Source organism: Leptonotus elevatus, chromosome 20 (assembly GCF_054856555.1).
Source record: "Leptonotus elevatus isolate MCC_2025b chromosome 20, RoL_Lele_1.0, whole genome shotgun sequence".
In the NCBI taxonomy this organism is placed as follows: Eukaryota; Metazoa; Chordata; class Actinopteri; order Syngnathiformes; family Syngnathidae; genus Leptonotus; species Leptonotus elevatus.
The window spans coordinates 6,867,947-6,888,792 of record NC_141258.1 but is presented as its reverse complement, the minus strand read 5'-3'; the positions used below and the strand labels follow the sequence as shown (position 1 = coordinate 6,888,792).

Below are 20,846 nucleotides of genomic sequence, written 5' to 3'. Positions count from 1 at the left end.
CCACCGAGGGTTTGAGGAAGTAGTGCTGCCTTGCGCCATGTATCCACGTGTTATTCTTCTTCTAGATTCCCATCCACATGTACCGTCGTCTCCAAAAGGTTCGGCCCGATGCGCTCCGCTGACATTGACTCTTCATAATCTCTCGTCCAGGGGTTCTCAAGCTTTTTGGGTTCAGGGACTCCTTACGGGGGAGAATTATTTTGCAATGACCCCTTCCTAATCCTACCACTAATCAAACAGTGTAACTCATCATAAACCTTCCAACCTAGATATTTAAGACTGTTAGTACAAGGGTGTCAAACTCAAGGCCCTTGGGCCACATCTGCTCTGCCATATTTTTGTTGTTGTTGTTGCCCACTAAGGCAGGTTCCGTGTCTACTTCTTGTTTCTTCCTAAATAGATTTTTTTTTCATACAATCTGTACAGAACTTGCATTTTTATGCATAGTTTTACAAGCATTTATTTTCATCAAGACCTTTAAAAACTCAAGCCCCTTTATTTGCGGTTATCCGGCGCAATTGCCGATTAACGAGCTAGTAGGGGGTGTGCCAAAAAATCGATTCTCATTTACAATTCAGAATCGATTTTAAATGTCCCCAAATTGATTTTATTTAAATTATTTTATACTGTCTTCCCTTTGTTTGTGTGTGATCTGATACACTGTTAAGCTGTAGACACATTAGAGAGAAGAAGGAAAAAGTTACGATCAAGTTATTCCAATAAGTTGTTTTTTTGCAGCGTGGAGCCGTTATTTTGAGTGATAAAAGTGCCGCGAGTAGCGCGCTAATTAGCATTAGCGAGTCAGACTGGAGTAGATCATTACGACTCCTTGAACATCTATAAATTGGAGCAAAAATCATTGTCAGTCAAATCATTTTGAATCAAAAATCGATTCTGAATCGAATCGCACACCCAAAAATTGGAATCGAATCGAATCGTAGATTCCCACCCCTACTAGCTAGCTAGACCTAACCCCCCAAAAATGCAGCTTTTCGAATAGCTCAAACTAGAGCGCCTCGTTGTCTGCCCTGGGCGCACACACTAATGCGGCCTGCGACTTAATTAGTTTGACGCACCCGGGGTCCAATAAAGGAACTTTTCTCGACTGTCGCTAGCTAACATGCACTGCTTACACTTATAACATGGCTACAAACGGGAGCTAGTTTACAAAAGCACGTTGGCGCTTGCTAATTTTGCGACTTTTCCTGACCCCTCTAGTGATTATTCACAATCATATCAGAGCTTTTAATTGGCCCACGAGGAAATGGAGGCACTTAAAATGATACGGCCAAGCTATTGCTAAGTTGCGCCTTGCCTCGAGTGGTCCAGGGACCCCAGTTTGAGAACCACTGCTGTAGTCTACGCAAGTCAACTTTACATTCAAAAGTCTGCACTTTTTCCTCCGTTTTTAAATGTAATCATCAGATCAGGACGAGGGGAGCGCCGGAAGGTTTTTTGAAAGGAACCTCTTGCATCCATCTCAAATCTTACCGACTGTTCTTTGGGTGAGTGTGATCATTGTGTGTGTGTGTGTGTGCGTGCGTGTCGGCGGCGGCGGTCAAACTACTGTAGTCAGGAATGTTGTGATGCTCTCATCATCGAGGGATGCACTGAAAAGATGTCATTTGAGGGCCTGAAAAGAAACAAGCATGTGGGGGATGAAGAGTGCGGAGCTTCACACACGAGATGGCGGGTGGATGTTGGGTCATAATTTAGATGTAACGTGCGCACAAAATATTCGGTTGCGGCCACGAAATACTCATTTGTGGGTTTGAATAACTCATGTTTGGCTAAGCAAATGGTGCGCACCTTCACTCGAAACTAAAATGTCCTCTCTTAGTTTCTTGGGGAAGCGCACTTCATTTGCCGAGCACGGATGGTATGTATATTGTGCGGCCATTCTAGCTACTCATGGCCACAAATAAGTATTTGGTGTGCATGTTAACTCATTCACTGCCATTGACGGCTATAGACGTCAAAAATTCATTTGGACTATTTCTAGTAGTTTAACATTTTTTTCCACTTTTGTTAACAAGAGTATGAAAACCTAGAATTTTTTATTGTACATTTAGAACAGATATAAAATGTGTGATTTAATCGTGAGTCATGGGATTAATTATGAAAAATCCCTCATTTTTAATCTGTGCAAAAAAAGTAAAAAAATTTTTTTTATTATATATATTTTTATTTTATTTTTAAGATCATTAATTAGGGGCGTCATGCGATTCAAGTGTTTAATCATAATTAATAACATGACTTCACTAACTCACGATTAATCACAAATTTGATATCTGTTCTATATGTACAACAATAATACTCTTGTTAACAAAAGTGAGAAGAATGTTAAACTAATAGAAATAGATAAATGAATTGTTTACCTCTATAGCCGTCAATGGCAGTGAACGAGTTAAAGATAAATTGTGACCACAGAGTTTGTTTATTTTTTATGTTTGGGGCTCCTTAGAAAATTAAGAGGGCGTGAAAGCATTTCCCCTCACTGTCAACAACTTCTGCATCCTGCTAAAACTTAAGCACTTTTTATTTGTCTGTCCTGTAAATATTTGTGTCAACTCCTTGCCACCTTTTGATTTAGATGTAGTTCCATGTTTGCTGGCAATCAACATTTGTTTTTATGGATTAATAAAGTGTTTTTATTTCCAGCCGTTGCATTCGGTGCTTCAGTCGTATCAAACTAAAGCAGAGGGCTCTAGTAAAGTTTCACAACGAGTTGACCTATACGAAACTAGGGATGTTGTGAAAATCAAACCCTGGTCTCGTCGCTGAATGTGCTTACATGGCTAAAGACAAAATTAGGCTGATATATTTAGTCTCCTGACAGAAATTGAGGGCCCCAATCAAATCTTTATCACGGTGCAACAAAGGAGTAACAAAAAGTGTATTTATTGTCCAAAAATGACAGCAAGACATGGAAAACCAACAATAACCATCACCGAGCACAAAGTCATCATGGCAAACGATCATAAGAACACGACTGCTAAGATGCGAGAAAGAAAAAAAAAACGCAAAATGGCACATAATGATAAAAGTTGTGAAATTACAAAATGTTAACACTGCATGGACACGATGTCAAGCAGGAGGATGACGTTCTAAACACAAAACAAGCACAACCAACGTTGGACTAACCATGACGTTTAATTAACCCCAGTCCCTCCCTTTAACCTCAAAGACAACCACCCGCAACCCTCCCTCCCTCGGAATCCAACTTCAAAACTACAGTTTTTTTTTTTTTTTTTTTTAGTTTTTCTCATCTTTTTTCTCATCTTCACTGGGGTACGAGTGCCAGGTGAGCCGCTCCTCATAGAAAGAAATTACCACCTGCGGACATTTGACATTGGCCTCCTTGGCTGGAACCAGGTCTGCTTCGTCAGAGTTTTTCCTAAAAAAAAATTGAATGGCTTAATTAAAAAAAAAACTGTTGAAATGTCATGTTGGGTACGAACCACTTCATGAGGAACATGAGCTCTCCCGTTGAATCGGTGGCTCCGATGATTCTCTCCGGGTCCAAGCCTCTGGCAAAGCCCCTCAGCTTCTCCGTCTGCGGCAAACCAAAACATTTAAGACCAACCCACAACAGAAAAAAATCTGCAACTTACATCATCTTTCTTCCTCTTCGCTTTACTTTCTTCTCCGTCACCATCGGTGGACGCCTTTCGCTTGCCTTCGTGCGCCGACTTCTGTGACTGGAGGAACTCCGCGATGAGGTCGGGACAGTCCAGGTTGTCCTCTGGCTCCCACGTGTTGTCTTCCCTACACAAAACGCGCTGGGATTGAGCAGCGGGGCCAAAACCCGACAACCCAACTTGTGCAACTCACTCTGAAAACCCTTTCCACTTGAGGAGGTACTCCACCCTCCCTTTGACCACCCGCCGATTTAGGACCTTCTCCACGACGTACTCCTCTTCCTCCTCCTCTTCCTCCGCTACATCGTCCGCCTTCTTGTCCTTCTCGGCTGCCGGCTGCTTGCTCTCTGCTGGACGACAACGTGCGCGTTAGCGTTTATACAATTGGGGTGGAATAAAAACAGCTGCACCCGAACCTTCTGTAACACTGGGACCATCGTTGGGGGTTTCTGTAGTCAGGCTCATACTCAACCTGGAGACCAGCGGGGGTCCTGCTCAAAGAGATGAGAATAATACAGTAACTGGCCCAGAGGAAATGTGTGGAAGTGTTTCAGTCGGCTTTACTTGACTTACTTCACAACACGCAGCAGTTCGTAGACAGCAAACAATTCTTCAGAAAGATGGTTTAACGCTACTCCACTGTTGAAGTGTACTGCCCCCCCCCAAAAAAAATAAAACAAAGCAGCTTAGTGAGCTTTCATGTATATCAACACATCTGCATTATACTGCTCCCTGGTGGCCGGTTAATTAACTGTGCTAATATTAGAGTGGCACATTGACGGTACAAAGGACAAGTCTTCTTTGTGATTTATTGTGTGAGGAATATGCTGCCCCCTGGTGGCCACGGTGTGCGCACCAGAAGGGCCAGCACAATGTCGATGGGTCTTGAAACATGAATGAAAGCATGACGTAAAAACTAGGGATGTAACGATAATCCAAACATCATGATACGATATCACGATATGAAGGTCGGCGATATTTAAATAAACGGTCACAATATTGTAAAAAAATATAATAAATTTTGTACATAATGCATATAAAGAACATAGTCTCTAATAATTAATATTACATTGAGTTCCTCCACTTATTGACTCGGTTCACAAGCATATCACGTTCCCCTTCATCTGACCATTTACGTGGATTTTAAACAGAGGGGCCAAAACATGCCTTGTGAAAATTAAACTGCACTAAAGAACTAGCCACCAGAGGGTGCTAGAACCTGTTTATCATGTCTCCCACAAGCCTGATGATCCTCAGCTGTGTTAACTGGGGAGACATGGAAAACAGGTACTCGAGGACAGGGGCTGAGAACCAGTGTTCTATGTTATTAATGTATGTTTTTATGAATGACAACAATATTTGGTCCTATTCCTCCTATTAGATATCACCCATGTCGAAAAAGCAAAAAAAAAAAAGAAAGCATGCATGCGTGTCCAAAAAAGCAGCCACCTGTTTAAGCATTGTATGAGAACAACAACAGAAGCCTCAGCTATTTGGGAACAAAAAAAGCGCCGGGGAATCCATCGCCTGGTATTAAAACAGGAAACAAGCGTTTTTTTGTTTTGTTTTGCTTTTGCGTTCAATGTGGTCACGTTGTTGCAACGGTGGCCGCTAAGTCGCGTGAAGAATCAACAGGCAAGAAGCACGACAAAGCAATGCATGCAGGAAGCGGCTAGCATGGAGGGAGCGTTCCATCCTCCATATTGTGTTGTGCTGCCTTCGCCTCCAGCCGACTCGAAATGCACCGCGTCGTTTATCCTCATTTTGGATTTTTACATTTATTTGTATTTTTGGGGCAATGAAAGCGGCCTCTGTGTGATGCGATGATGTGACGCTGAATGAAAAGGTGCTAATTCAAGTGGCTAACGGCTAGGCGTGCTTGGTTTCTGTCTACCTCTCTTCAGGCGCACGCACGCACACACTCACAAGCACACACATTGTATTTAAAGCACTCGTTTTTGGAGGGAAAATAAAATCGACTCACCGGTGACACAGATTGTTTTTTTGTTTGTTTTTAGAGCTCCGTCCGAAACGGATCACAGCGCCACGCAAAGCTTTTATTCGAGTCCAATAATGTTGGCGTTTGACTGTGTTCCCCCCCCCTACCTGGTAGGTAACACGGCGCGGCTAGCGTTTAGCTTGGCTGATGTAGCCTAGCGTCTCCGCCCCCTTTTTTTGTGAAAGTGAGATGCTTAGCGCATGCGCAATGGCCTTCAAAACAAAAAACGAAATACTGCAGAAATTGTATTCACATTTTAATTGGGTTGTGCTGTTTTATTGGCAAGTACAATATGTGCATGTTTTATTTATAAAACAATGAAAACAGTGAGGGTTTTTTTCCCCCATCGCTTCCTTATTCACCAACAATCACACACCATTGTCGCGTAATGTCACTTCAGGGCTCCCCCGAATTCAGTGACACGTAAATGACATTTGTGATGTTTTCTTATTGCAGGTTGGTTTGTTCTACATTTTCCATCATATTTGTGTGACATGTCGCCTGCTCGGTGACTGTTCAAGATACGTTCAAAGTGTAGCTCGGAAAAACGTGTGATTGCATTTTAAAAGGAACTGATTTGTATTAATGAGCCATTAATAATGGCTGTGTCGAGTTGGGCAGAGGGCACACATTTTTTAGGGGGGGTGTGTGTCTTCAAAGCTCTGGTTGATGCCTCGTTGATTATTATTTTTAAAGCCGAGTTGTTTTAAATGACTTAAACGGAAAGTAACAAAGACTTGAAGGCGACGCCCCAATGCGCGTGCGTAACAGAAGGAAAGCCTCCCTTATGCCCACCCCTCGCTGACGTCATGAAGGCGTGAAGGCTAGCTTGGTTAGCATATACGGTAGCTCTCGTCTCGTGTGACTTGCGAAATGGAGACCGGAGCTGTTTGGACCTACAAGCCGCCAGACTGAAACGCCGGGCCGCTTTCGGCTTGTGTTTCAGAGGAACAACAACATTGAATAGCGGGACAACTTTAAACAAAAATACGCCCGTTTGCTAATTTACAAACACGTCGTAAAAAGTAAGTCAACCAGGATTAGCGTTTAGCTCGTGTTTGCTTTAGCGACACAACTATAAACACTGACGGGTTTTCTACTCTTTAAATATACACTTGACCGATTCAAAAAGTGTTTTAGTTAGAATGACTTTTGTAATAGTTAAATCAACTAGTCGTGAACAAGCGTGAACGATGGCGTCATTATTTATCGTGTTAATCGTTCCAGTTTGAATTGGTTAAGAAATAAATGCTGTAAAACATAAAAAATTTTGGGAGTATGGAAAGTAATTTGCAAAATGTTCGGAATGAGCTAAAATTTTTGAATTTGTTGTGGGAATGATGGGGATATTTTATCGTTATTGTCTCTACTTTAAGTAGATAAGACAATATTAAAGTCTTTAATATTTTATTTTGTGTGGAATCTTTGAAAAGTAGTAAAATGGTAGCCTGGATATCCTGAATTCTGCAGATAATACGTTTAAAAAAAAAAGTGCAAAATAATACAGCAATATCTCAACTTAGTAGTGACCAAATTTACAAGTTTTTCACACGGCCGATTTTTTTTAATAAAAAAAATTGTCTTGAGACTCAAGTACTAAACAGTAAAACGAGTTGTTCATTGACATATGTTTACTCTAACCAGAATTTTGCTTTAGTTTACTACTAGCTTACTGCTACCACATAATTAAAAACGCCAGACGTGCTAAAGAAAGTACCGTTAAGTCTCTCAGTACTTAAAACATTTTAACACAAACACAACACATGTAGATGGCGCCAAACTCTTACTGCTTTACATTCTAATGCAATGTATGTTTGTAAATGAGTGTTTTGAGTTACAAATGCAGTCATGGAACACATTCAATTCATAAGTCAGGGTCAAGGATTTTGCGTGCTAAAAGTGTAAAAAGGGTGACTTTTTCCTGCTTGACAGGCTGAGTCATGGACAATTGAAACCGCTCCTCGTGTCTCCTCCTCGTGTCTCCTCTCGCCCCGCACGCCAGCACCATTGCAGCGAAGACCATGAACCACCAAGATGTAAGTCACCACGTCGTCATACATTTATTATTAGACCTCATATGACCCACCCGCACCCGCACCACATGTCCTTTTGTAATCTAGAATGTCATCAAGTGCTTGCGTTAAACTCCATCGTGCATTTTATGCCATGGGAAGTAATAAAATAAAATAAATAATTTGCTACAGGGACCAAACTTTTTTTTCCCATCTCCATGCAGGAGTTTGTTGCGGTGCGGGTTCAAGATCCCCGAGTGCAGAACGAAGGCTTGTGGAATTCCCACGTGGATTACAAGATCTTCCTCCACGTGAGTGTTGCTCCACACAAGAGCTGTCAAACTTAATCGATGAATCGGCAAGTAATCGACAACTATTTTAATAATCGAGTCATTGTTTGGAGCCATTTTTTTTTATTTAAAATGGTCCAAATCCTCTTGTTTCCAGCATATCAACAGTAATTGTTCACTAATTTCTGTCGTCATTCATGAAAGAAGACTGATTATCTTCTGTGTTTAATTAAAATAAGACATTTGCAAACAACAATGACCAAACCGATATCATAGTACATCACCCCCCCCTTTTTTATTTTTTTATTTATTACAAACGAATATAAAGTAAGAAATAAACACCAATCAGTAATCAGGGAAAAAATTATTTTGTTACACACTTTAATACAAAATAAAAAAATGAATGGGATTAGTAAATTGATTAAATAATCGATAAGATTAATCAATTCTGAAAATATCATCGTGACCGCACTATGACAACGCTTCCTCCTATATTAGTTGTGCTAATTTAGCCACGAAAATTGATTCATTCAAATGTATTTGCTTTCTATTAAATTTGAATGGACTTTTTTTTTTATCCATTAAATTGATACTATTTTAATTATTTGTAAAATTATAAATATACATTTAACAATAATAATTAATTGGTTGTTTATTTTTATAAGTAATAACATTTAAAATAATGGGTTTTATTTAATTTTTAATTGGGAACAAAATTGTAGATCATAAAATAAGTGTTACAATTTGTTTTGTTTTTTTGTGTGAATTATTTAATTCGAAGAAAATATACAAAAATACATTTCACTTTTGTCACTTTTTTTGTTCCGTTCTAATTGCCGTCCCTTGCCATATTCCGCCTCTCAGACAGGCGACGTAAGCAGATCATTTCCTGGCGTTGTCGTGGCAACCGTCTGTCTTTAGTCAGCAGCGAGCGAGGCTTCCTCTCGTGATCTCACGTCACCGTCGTCCACTTGAATCCTGACTGAGCGCAAACGGAAAAGGAAGCTCGGGTGCGATTTTAGTTTTTGTGCGCTTGCAGACCAACAGCAAGGCGTTCACCGCCAAGACGTCGTGTGTGCGGCGGCGCTACAGCGAGTTTGCGTGGCTGAAGAAGAGGCTGCAGAAAAACGCCGGCTTGGTGTGAGTGGGGTCGAACTCAAACTCATCTCGGTGGCGAGGAAACGACTTTGATGGACTGCTTTGTGGTCCTGTAGGCCGGTTCCAGATCTTCCCGGGAAGTCCTTCTTCTCCTTCAGTAACGAGGATTTCCTGGAGCGAAGGCGGCAAGGACTTCAAGTCTTCCTGGACAAGTGGGTGACCGCCCGCCATTCCCGCCGTTCCCGCCATTCCCGCCCCTCCTTTCCCTCCTTCAAGTTTGTGTGTTGGTTCCAGGGTGGTGAACATGACGGTGTGTCTGTCGGACAGCCAGCTTCACCTGTTCATGCAGACGCAGCTTCCCGTGGGCCACATTCTGGACTGCGTGCAAGGCCACACCCCCTACACCGTGACGGACGCCATCCTCACCTACGCCTCGTCCAATCGGGGCTGGGCGCAGGCTCAGGAGGACGACGCCGTCGCCAAGGAGCCCAGTCTCACCGTGTCGTACGAGTCCATGGAGAGGTGAAGTGTGTCGCCGTAGCAACCACGTGTTGCGTCAAAACAAATTCGGCAACTTGTTGAGGTTTTTTTTTCTCTCCCTTCATATTTTGGGGGGAAATTGGTGGGTTTTTTTTTTAAGAAACTGACCTTTCTTTCTGTCTCTATTTACCTCTCTCTCTCTTTTTTCCGCTTCTCTCCCCATCCCTCTCTCTCTCTCTTCCCCTCTGCTAACGCTCCCCTTCCCTTTCTTTCTCTCCCCCTCCCTCTCTCTCTCTCTTTCACACTCACTCTCTCAACTGGAATTTTTTGTGCAACTTTTTTGAACATAAGGTTTTTTTTTAATTAGGAGACAACCTTTTTAGAAAATTATTTTCTTGAAAATAAGATTTATTTTTATTTATTTTTTTAGAAGTACCATTTTTCAAAAATGTAATTTTAAAAAAATCATTCAAATGGAAATATACAACTTTTTCCTTTTTTATAGGAAAAATTTCCCCTGAAACTTAATTTTGTGAATATACAACCTTTACTACACATGGCCTTTGAAAAATGTAAAACTTTTTTATATTCAACTTAAAATACACTTAAATGTTGTTGTTTTTTGTAAGTGTATTCCATTCCATTTGTTTTCAAATACCTAAAACTAAAATCTCAAAACTTTTTGGCCATGTTTTCCTTAACTTGAATTTTGAGGAAAAAAAAAAAAGTACAGTCATCCATTTTGGAAAAAGGCTGTAACACAACATCCACATCAAATAAGTAAATGAAAATGTTAAGCCTGTGATGACCATATTTAAAGTTTATTCAATTCAACCCTCAACATTTTGGTAATGCTGTGTGGCCGTTTCTATCGAACCCCTGCCAATTGACTGTATTCCTGTTGTTGTACATCTGGATCTCCGCAGCCCGGCTCCTCATCAGCCTCGTCCTCACAACAAAGACGGCGCTAGCCTGGCGCTCTTCTCGCCCGACGACGATGACATACTTGAAACTCGCGACTTGAGCGCCCGGGACAAAACCACGGCGGCCGGCTTCTATCTGGGAGACGGCCAGGACGAGCGGACGCTGACTGACGACGACGACGACGCGCCCGGGAGCAGTCGCATGGAGACCCCCGTGGAGGTCCACGATACGGCTCCTCAGGAGGACGCGCAGGTGGCGGTCCTGGTTACCGGTTCTGAAGCGGCGGAGGACCGTGCGGCTTCCTCGCTCTCGTCGTCCAATGAGAGCATCGTACAAGTCAGTGACGAGGACGACATGTTGTCACCAAACGGATTGGCCAAGATGTCTCGCGAGGAGGATGACGAGCGCTGGCCGCAGGCGTCCGGCGAGACCGCCGCGGACCTCCAAATCAACGGTTGCGCCGACCGGGAGCTCAGTAACTCTTTGGATGTCAATTTTGCCGATAACGACTTCAGCGTGTTGGGGAGCAGCTCCGCTCCTGAGTTAGCACGCGGACACCACATCTGCCAGACTGAAGATGATGTTTAGGTTTTTTTAGATGTTCCTTTTTAGAGCCTACACATTTATTTTAATTTTTGATGCAAGGCTCTTCAATTCTGAAATGTCATAAACTTAACCATTTATTTATTTTTTTTAAATGTGTTTTTTTTTATCAAACTTTTTTTGGGGGAAATGTACAACTTTATTCAGATGACTGAGCCCTGCCCCGAATAGCGCACATCTGCAACCTAAAACAATTGCAATTGTTAATAGTTGCCACAAGATAGCAGCAAAGCTCTTTTCCTCAGTTCTGAATGGTGTGATTTCTCTTTTCGGACTGCAGAGGGCGCCAGTTCCCCAGCAGCGTTTAGCTTCTGTTTTCTGAATGGACTGCACAAGTATTTACGTTTACACTAATGGACAATATCCAGTCTTTACTTACCAGTAACCTAACATGCATGTTTTTAAAACGGGAACTGCGGCGCAGAAATTCTAGCTACATAAATGCAATTTGTGATTTTTTTTTGTCACGTTGAAAAAGGGACTGAGTTAATGTTCTTGTTCTGCATTAAAAAACTATTTTAAAGAGTCTTTTTCTTTTATTTGTTTATGACAAGTTGACAACTGATATTTGCTAAATTGTTTCTGTGAGCGCACCGCTGTTTGTTGATTTACACAAATACATCAGTTTTAGTATTTATTATTCTTATTTTGGGATTATACTTAGAAGTACTTTAAAAAAAAAAAAAAAGCATTACTCACCTTGAAGTCACAATACAGTCAGCAGAAAAAAATATATATATAATTTTATTTTTTTTACATCAAATACAAATACATTACATAGTAAGATGTTAAATGTTTGGACCATTCGAATGCACAGTTCTGTAGATTTGGATGCGTGTTTTTATTTTATTTATTTTGTCTTGAAATTGCTAACATAATTGAGTCACTTTATGACTGAAGGAAAAAGACAACGTAATTTATTTGTGCTTTATTAGGAGAAACAAAGATGAATTCAAGATATTGCACTTTTTCCCCACACAGAAAGTCCAAGTTAACCCTCTCTCTGCCGTGGAGGTGGGGAGACAAGGACAGGTACAAATTAGGGAAGCACCCAAATTAAATTTTTGGGCCGAAAATGAGAAACGCTTGGCCAAAACCGAAATGCCGAAAAAAAAAAAGATTTGTATTTTATTTATCAAAATAAAAAATAATGTTGAATATCACTCAGATTCACCATTAGCTATAGTCCCCTCCACATTTTCAACACCTATTACTATAGTAATGATTGTTGCATTGTCATGTCATCGCCTTTGTTATTCTACGATAAATAAAATTGCCGTCAGCGCACAGACACGGTGCTTTTCTGTACATTGTTGGACGTAATAATCTGGAGATGAAGCTTTACTTTTTTGTGAACTTTTTCGAGTGTTCCGTCACTCGTCAACCTCAATTGATTTGGGTCGCCGCTGATAACGCAGCTCTCATCTCAGGTCATGTGAAATACATTTATTTCTCATAAGAAGTTCGACCACTGTAAGCTAGCGCGTAGCTGCTACACGCACACACTTGCCTCGTGTTGTCTTCCGCGTCCTCTTCTCGGAGGAGATGACGATACTGCTTTCCGCTAACGCTTTGTGCCGTTGCCATTATTCCTCGCTGCTGATTTGAGATCGCTTCGACCGGGTTAGCCTCAAGACGCTAGCTTCCGGCTACTGCTCATGAATTAACATTGAGGCGGAAAGGTCACCCCAGCGTTTAATTCATACATATGCTTGCTTGCAGCAGTTATTATTATTTATTTTTTTTTGCTTGCGTTACCACAACATCGGCACTATTTTTTCGGCTTCAATTTTATTTGCAAAAAATGCAAATTTTTCCTAATTTTCAGCCTAAAAATTTCGGTGGCCGAATATTCTATGCATTACTAATACAAATGCACAATATCAAAATACATCTTTAGGAAAAAATATGCAGTGGCTTTACTTGACCATGTGCAGGAGACCTGTGTGATATGGACAACATTTCTATATCCTGATAATATACATCCTGATCTATTTGTTTTGTCTTAAAGCTGCACGAAATTAATCGTTTTCTGTGATCTTCTATTTAATTTCCTTCACACAAACACACATTTGATTTATTGATAAAAGTATTAATTTTATAAAGACCACACAATTCAATTCATTGCCCTAATAAGTACCAATGAAAATATTTTTGATATTTGTTTTTTTATTCCCGTGTAGCGTCATTTGGCCTGTTGACGTAAGTGACCACAAGAGGGCGCCAAAGATACATTAATCGCAGAGGCCCTTTTGAAACGAGATCAAGCAATTTCTCAAGAAATTACGCGTGAAGGCTGAAATGTTGAATGAAAAAAAAAAAAAAGACACATGGAATCATATTGAATGAGATGGAATGTTGTTGAAATATATGGAATTATGTCAAATGGTACTGAATGTTTTGGTATCATATTACTTGATATTGAATCATTTAGAATGATCCCGAATGGTCGTGGTGAAAATGCATGCATTGAATGACATTGAATTTAAATATACAGAATTTTTGCTATGTGGGGATTGCGGGAGTGTTGACCATTGATTCCAAGTTTAATTGAATGAGCTAAAATTTTTGAATATTGAATGGGTGAATTTTTAACTGTCTAAAAAGATGTAAAAATAATAAATAAATAAAATAAAGTTAGAATAACATATGTGTGAATCATACAATAAAAGTCAGCCTTTAATGTGATCGGCAACTATCTTCATCTTTTGGGGTTTATTTGAAAAACACTTTTTGTTTTAATGAGTCCCCATTGATTTTGCATGCGTCACTTTACGTAAAACTCTGCCACCTAGTGGCTTGCATAGAAACTCGCAACTAATTTCTACCACTACTAATTGAACATCTGCATTCTGATTGACATTTCTAAAAAAAATGCCGATTTTAATAACAAGAGCAACTGAAAAAGAAAGTGAAATGGATTCCGTTCGTGTCTGTTTCCAGAATTAAAATCACTGTTTTGAAAAATGATGGATGATCCGGTGGTACCTGCTGCAACTCAGAGGATGTAGGCCGGATGCAGGAAGTCCTTGGGGACGATACCCACAATGCCGTTCAGCTCGCCGACCCACCAGCCGTCTATGTTATACCCCTGTAAACATAAACAGAACACCTGTCAATCTTTCTCATTTTGGATCTTTCAGAACAAAACAAAATGAAATACAGCAGGGGTAGGTAAACATTAGATTTTTAATGTGTTCGTAAACAAAAATGGTTGATTTTAACATGTATATATAATTAGACAATTTCAGTTAACCAATTATTTAATTAAATACATTTAAAACATATATGTAAAGGTTAATTTTGTCATGTAAAAGACTGGGACATATTTGGCCCCTCCCTTCTGTACTTTGCCCGCCCCTGGTTGATGGGCTCAATGCAGCATCTAAAATGATAAAACATGACAATTAAAAAATTAAGGCCTTTTATTGTTATATCATGGTCAGGGTCAATTATTTCATACAGTATTTCTTATTTTGTATTTATCGCATAAATATTACTATAGCATAATAATACTCCATTTTAGATATCATATTGTATCATATTGAACATTGTATTTATCTGCCCATCTGTGCAAAAGACTCCCAAAATTCTGGCCCGGAAAGGTCTTTCGGATTATCGGCGGCGCCATTTTAATACGAGCGGCGCGCGGCGAGGCGGGGTGGCGGAGCCAATGGCGGTGGGAGTCCGTCAGGCGTGCAGAGTCCATCTTCCTGCCGCTCGCAACGGGTTCATCCAGAGTACACCTGCTGTAATGGCCACATCCCCGAGTGAATTATCCAAATGACAAAAACTACGTGCTCCTCCTTCTGTTTGATGTCTTTTTTTAAAGGGGGGGGGGAGGGTTGAGCAGGGGGGCGGTGATGGAGCAACTAGCTAAATATTCAGACCAAATGCAGAGGCGGTGATTGAGCAAACGTGACCAAAAATACTTTTTCTCGTTTAAAAAAAATAATAATAATTAGAAACAGTTTTTCTTTTTGGTAGGAAAAAAAAGCAGCGTATTAGGGGCACGTATAAACATTTTTTTTTTTAGAGGGTGAGGGCAATACTCAAAAAATCCTAAATTTGCGACTTTATAAAGTAACAGATTTGTGAGAAAAAAACTCAGAAACGTATGAGAAATACACGTTATAAAGTGGCAAATTTGCAAGTTTATTTTTGGAAGATTTCCTTCCCTCTGAATTTTTTTTTTAAAATATATATATATATATGTGGCCCTAATACGCCGTTGTATTTTATTTAGTCTTGCAAAAATATTTTTTCAATAATTTTTGTTCTCTTTTTTAAATAATTTTTTAGAAACCGTTAAAAAAAAAAATAGGGAAACAAGAATTTTTTGATTAATAACTTTAATTTAGAGGAAATCTACTTGGATTTTTAAACTGGAAAACGTTGAATTTATTAGGAAAAGTCATTGATTTTTTTGCCCGTTTTTTAAAGTCACATTTTTTACTTTGAGGGGAAAAGAACAACAACAAGCATTTATTTTTAGTTTTTTTTTTTACAAAGTCGCATTTTTATGAAGAATTCAATAAGGTTTTTGTGTGCATGTGTGTCTATCATTGTGAGGACCACGTGTCCTTGTGGGGACATTTTGGTGGTCCCATGAGTCCAAACCTCTTTTTGAGGATCAAAACTGGGTTTTAGAGTTTAGGTTTGAATTGGGTTATGGTTGAGGTTAGGGTAAGGAAAGGGGCTAGGCAATAAATTATGTCAATGAGATGTCCCCACTAAACATGTAAACCCAACTTGTGTGTGTATAGCACATTGAGTTGTTTCTTTACATGATAAGGTGCTATATGAATAAAGTTGACTTGACTTGGCATACATTTTGAGGGGAAATATGTAATTTTCCAAGGGGGAATTGCATTTGTTTAGAAAAAGTCTTTATTTTCTTTATAGAGAAAAAAGGCATATTTTTAGAGAAATTTTATTTTTTTCCCCTCATTAAAAAAAAGGCCTAAAAAAAAAATCCAGCAATACAGATTTTCGACAGAAAAGGTCTTAATTTTTTTTTTAAATAGAAAAAAAGTCGTATTTATTGAGAGAAAAGTAATACATTTTAAAGTGTGTTTTTAAAAGGGGAAGTCAAGTCACTCCACTCGTTTGTATCCATCTTAAGGGGCGGCCATTTTGACATTATACCGCCCACAGCTGTCGACTAAAAATGACATCACGGTGCCGTCTTCAAAGCTTCATTCCCAAACTACTTCCTCCTCCTGTTTGATGCCCGGCCACTCAGCGGTCCCAACAGCGCCGTGGTGCGGCGGAGCCTCGACTCGTTGACCTCCCGTTGACTTCTTCTCCTTCCTCCGCCATCGAGGGAGTTGCCATGGCAACAGCAGCAGTGTGCCCGCCGCCGCCGTCCTTTATTTACCACTCAGGGGGGCTGGATAATGGCGGCGTCCTGATAGGCACATCGCTCAGCGCCAAGAGGAAGGTGAGACCGTGGCATCATCATCGCCGCCGCCGCCGCCGCCGCCGCCGCACCTTCCTCCTCGCTGCTTATAAATATTTGTCTATTAATACGTCAGTCCCATTATAGACGGGCAGGTTTTGGTTTTAAGGTGCATGAGCGCGATATATATTCTATTTATATAGGTGATAATGAATTTTTTAATGCAAGATATCTGTCAATCATCTATCTATGTATCTATCTTGCCATCTGCCATCCATTTATGTATCTATCCATCCATCTATTCATCCCGAGCTAGTTTGGCGCTAATAATGGTACATGAGAGGTGCTCGTTGGCCACCAGCTGACTCGAGGCAGGCCTTGGGAGTGATGGAGCGCAGGAAGTCTCCCATTGCCCCGCCGCTGAACCCGTCGCCTAACGCCGCCCCCGCCCCGCCCCGCCTCTTCCGCCTACCTCCTCTTCCTCATTCTCTTCCTTCTCGCCTGCACTTCCTCCATCACGCTAACAAAGAAACATGGAGGAGGCCTTGAGAAAGCTGTCATCTGTGACCTGCAGGCAGGTACAATGCAGATGTCAAGTTACTTGCCAGCAACTTGCTCCGGACAGGAGATGACATCGTTTTTAAATCATTTGATGGAAAAGTTGACATTTTTAGGGAGAATGAGAAAAAAAGGTATATTTCTATCAGTTTTCGTTTTGCAGCAATTAGCATTAGAATATAGCTAAGTTTCCTCATTATTCACAAATCTATTTAGAAATGTGAGTAATGAGCTTTTTTTCCAACATGGCCCTGGTTGATCTCTTTTGCTCTGCTGCCACCTGCTGGCCATTTTTTAAATAACTACCATTTCTTCAACCGTTCTTTGCAGTTGAGAGGCTGCATCAAAGCCTTCTTTATGCTAGAGCATAAAAACGTATAAATACGTCTTTGGGACACTTAAAACACAAATAAACATAAAATAGAACGGATTTATAAGTTTTTGGGAGCAACTAATTTGAAAAAGTATTTTTTTTTGGGGGGAGAAAGTCATTTTTGGGAGATAATTTTGTAAGTCATATATATTCCCAAAAAGTCTGTTCCAATAATAAGTAATGTTTTTAGAATACATATATATATATATATATATATATATATATATATATATATATATATATATATATATATATATATATATATATATATATATATATATATATATACACGCAAAAGTTGAACAGACACTACATAGTCTACGAACAAGTCACAGTCCAGAAGAAATAATAATAATAATAATAATTTGTAAAAATCTGTTAATTTTTGGATGAATATGTCGTAATTTATTTAGGAAAAGAATAAGTCTGCTTTTTTTTTTAAAAGAGAAGTTTTGTTTTTGTTTTTAAGAAAAATTCATGTAAATTTTTCAAACTTAAAAAAAATGTCATTTATTAACTGCTTATCAGTCAATCACATAAACACCACGAGCACACTAGCTGCTGTCAGCCACAGCTCACACCAAGACTCGCATACAAAGGCCCACCGACGTCACACCCCACCCGACTCCACCGGACCCCGCCTCTAAAAGGCATTGAACCAAAAAAACAGACTTTACAATGCATATCGAATTTTGCTTCCATTTTACACTCTAAAACAGTCGAACAAAAAAATAAATAACCCGCAAAAGAATACAGTTTTTGGGAAGACAATTTTGTTGAAAGTTGGCCCAATTGGGTTATTTGACCCTACTGTTTTTACAGTACAATATATGATTAGATATATATGTTTTAATTCAAATCAATTTAAAATGTATGTATTACTACATTTGAGTATCTATTTAAATATTTAAAAAAGTATCTAAGAATGAAGTGTATATTTTCCCTGCGAATCCAAAGATGAGGTTGTCGAAGCATTTCCCAAAACACGGATGCCACTTGTGCACCTCCGCACAAATCCGAAGGGCCACTTGGTGTCCATCTTTGTTCCAAGAGGGCTTTTAATTAGTGAGGAGAATCGTTGGGAAGAGTGAAGGAGAATCTCGGCGAAAATCTCAGCACGACGAGATGAGATGAAAAGAAAGGGAAAGCGTGCTTAGGGACGGCGCGGGGCTGCTTAAGCTAATGGCCATTTAAAGAGCATTTGTGTACGCCACTGAGCCTCTGTAATGATGACGGCTGTTTACGCCCCCCCCCCCCCGCATTCATAATAATTACGCGGAATGGATCGGGCTATCGGCCGGGCTGAATAATGACCTACTGTAGTTGACCGGACGGTGACCGTTGCCTCCTGCGTGACCCCCGGACCCCAGACTCACCCCCTGCTACTCGGGGTGGTAAATAGGATGTCTTGCTTGGTGTCTATGGCCACAATAGCAGCGGGGGTCCTTAAATGGCTGTGTGACAGAGCGGGGGGGGGGGGGGGGGGTGCGTGACAGAGTTCACACAAAAGAAGAAAGGGAGACCTCAGCATCCCTTTTGTCTCCCGCCTTTGACTTTTTACGGAACCCGGGAGACGACATGAACGGGTTGGAGCGTGAGTTTGAAATCTTGCAAGATACGCAAGCAAAAATATGAGAGTTGCAATTGATTGAGTGACTGAAATTCATCTAAAAGTAATCTAATAATGAATTGTTGAGAGATCTTGTTCACTTTTGAAATGTAGTCGCATTTTACAAATCTTGCGTTACGTGTGTTATAAATGTTGTCAATCTTTCTTTCTGTGGAGCCGATTCAGTTATTTGCTGAAAAGCTAAACAATTTATAGAGTCTGTGTATTTTTGTGCTTTTTCTTTAATGCCCTAAAATGGCGTCAACATTTTTTGGCTAATGCGAAAGTAGGAAGTAAAGGAAGTAAACGACTTCGTTACAGTTTAAAATATTCAAGACAATATTTTTTTTGAAAATTTGTTGGCACAGATGATTTTTGCACAATTTGTCAATCAGGGCACTCTAATTATCCCCCGGGGATCATTGTAATGTTTTCGTTTTATTACATTTACATTGATCTATTAACAAAGACATTTATTGAACGCAGTTTAATCTCGTAAATGCTGCAAATGTCCACTTTCAACATTGGATCATTCCTCCAAGCTTTCCAAAATAATGCGATACACAAATTCCAATCGGCATCCATTTGGATAAACGCATGAAGAAAATGTTAGGGTTGCAAAATAGGCTCTCGAGTCAAACGTTTTGTTGGAAGGCGCCACGAGATGTCGCTGCCGTTCCACGCTCTTGAGTCTCTTTTGACAAGCAGCTGGACGCTTTGGGGCTGGCCCGCCATTGGTCGGCCGCCCCCACGCGGGCTCTGATTGGCCGACGCTCTGAGGAAGAGGGGGTGGGGGTTGACAAGTCGGCAAAACCGGGGAGAGGCAGGAGAGGCGGGTTTGCGCCATAAATCTCCTCCCAGTCCATCCCGCCGTTCCCCATGAGCGCCCGTGGGAATACTGGAATGTGACAGCTGACCTGTGGAGTCCACGTCGCCGGGCACATAAATTAGAGGGGCAGAATGCAGGGACGAGCTGATGTTGTAGCGAGGGGCACATGTGAAACAACAGCCCTTAAGCCAGGGTGACAAATTCGAGCAATAGCGGAACCGTGTGTAAATCAATAATCAATCGGTGCTGGAGCAGCGGGCTGCGGAGCGGCAGTCTTGACGTGAGGGGGGGAAATGAAACCGGGGCCACAATATACATAGAACGTATGCGTCGCCACAAAATATTCAAGTTACATTCCAGACAGTCTTAATTTTAGAATTTCTCTACTGTTACATTTTTTTCCCTGCACTCGCTGCCTTGCCGCTGTTATAACTTGCTAAAATGGCCTCATCAACAGTGTCTTCCCGAACCATGAGATACGTTTTTTTGTGGCCCCAAAATACTACATTTGGTCCAAAATTGGTATAACTAATGCAATGAATGATATTAATATTATTGATTCTTATTTTGTGCACATATTATATCCACTTTGTGGCCACAAATGAGTATTTGTGCACACGTTACAGCAACTTCCTGAGACAAAAACACTCAATTGTGGTCACGATATAATAATATGTGCCAACAATTTAGTATTGCATGGCCACAAATGATCGTATAGGACAAGATAATGTAGATTTTTTTTTTTACATACATTTTTGTATTTGGCATAATAAAATTTTGATAACTGATCCATTGGATGATTATTTAAGAAAATATATGTAGTATGAATAAACCTTTTTTTTCGTTATTTAACATTTTCGAGAGAAATATCTAGTACTGTCACTATCGAATATTTTTATCGATTAAGCTATCGATTATTCAATCAATTCATCGACTAATCGAATTCATTTAAATATTTCATTTAAGTGTATTACAAAAGCATTTTTCTCCCCTGATTACTGTTTATTAATCAGTGATTGGTGGTTATTT

The 20,846-nt window shown here is 40.2% G+C and overlaps 3 protein-coding genes across 6 annotated transcripts in view; 1 reads left to right on the top strand and 2 right to left on the bottom strand.

Moving 5' to 3' along the window:
* Positions 1 to 2,885: 2,885 nt before the first annotated feature.
* Positions 2,886 to 5,815, bottom strand: cbx1b (chromobox homolog 1b (HP1 beta homolog Drosophila)). 2 transcript variants are annotated; one of them, XM_086063816.1, is made up of 7 exons: positions 5,626 to 5,815; positions 4,215 to 4,293; positions 4,058 to 4,132; positions 3,835 to 3,991; positions 3,615 to 3,768; positions 3,462 to 3,556; positions 2,886 to 3,397 (listed from the first exon to the last, which is right to left on the bottom strand). In XM_086063816.1, the coding sequence occupies exons 3-7, from the start codon at positions 4,104 to 4,106 to the stop codon at positions 3,256 to 3,258; spliced, it is 597 nt and encodes a 198-aa protein (XP_085919942.1). In that variant the 5' UTR covers positions 4,107 to 4,132; positions 4,215 to 4,293; positions 5,626 to 5,815; the 3' UTR covers positions 2,886 to 3,255. The 2 variants fall into 2 exon arrangements, with proteins under 2 accessions (XP_085919942.1, XP_085919943.1); XM_086063817.1 differs by having other exon boundaries at positions 3,835 to 3,988.
* A 647-nt stretch (positions 5,816 to 6,462) lies between these two features.
* On the top strand, positions 6,463 to 11,572 carry snx11 (sorting nexin 11). The gene is made up of 7 exons (XM_086063815.1): positions 6,463 to 6,665; positions 7,573 to 7,676; positions 7,877 to 7,963; positions 8,982 to 9,082; positions 9,157 to 9,252; positions 9,335 to 9,562; positions 10,447 to 11,572. Exons 2-7 carry the CDS (start codon positions 7,662 to 7,664, stop codon positions 11,030 to 11,032), a joined length of 1,113 nt encoding a protein of 370 aa, XP_085919941.1. The 5' UTR covers positions 6,463 to 6,665; positions 7,573 to 7,661; the 3' UTR covers positions 11,033 to 11,572.
* A 2,123-nt stretch (positions 11,573 to 13,695) lies between these two features.
* skap1 (src kinase associated phosphoprotein 1) overlaps positions 13,696 to 20,846 on the bottom strand; it is a 35,499-nt gene continuing 28,348 nt past the window's right edge. For 2 of the 3 annotated variants that reach the window (XM_086065362.1, XM_086065360.1), the window contains one exon: positions 13,696 to 14,138. In XM_086065362.1, coding sequence (XP_085921488.1) covers positions 14,046 to 14,138 — 93 coding nt within the window. In that variant the 3' untranslated portion in view covers positions 13,696 to 14,045. Of the gene's footprint in view, positions 14,139 to 16,009; positions 16,552 to 20,846 lie in introns of those variants that run through there. The other variant, XM_086065363.1, reaches the window with a different exon arrangement.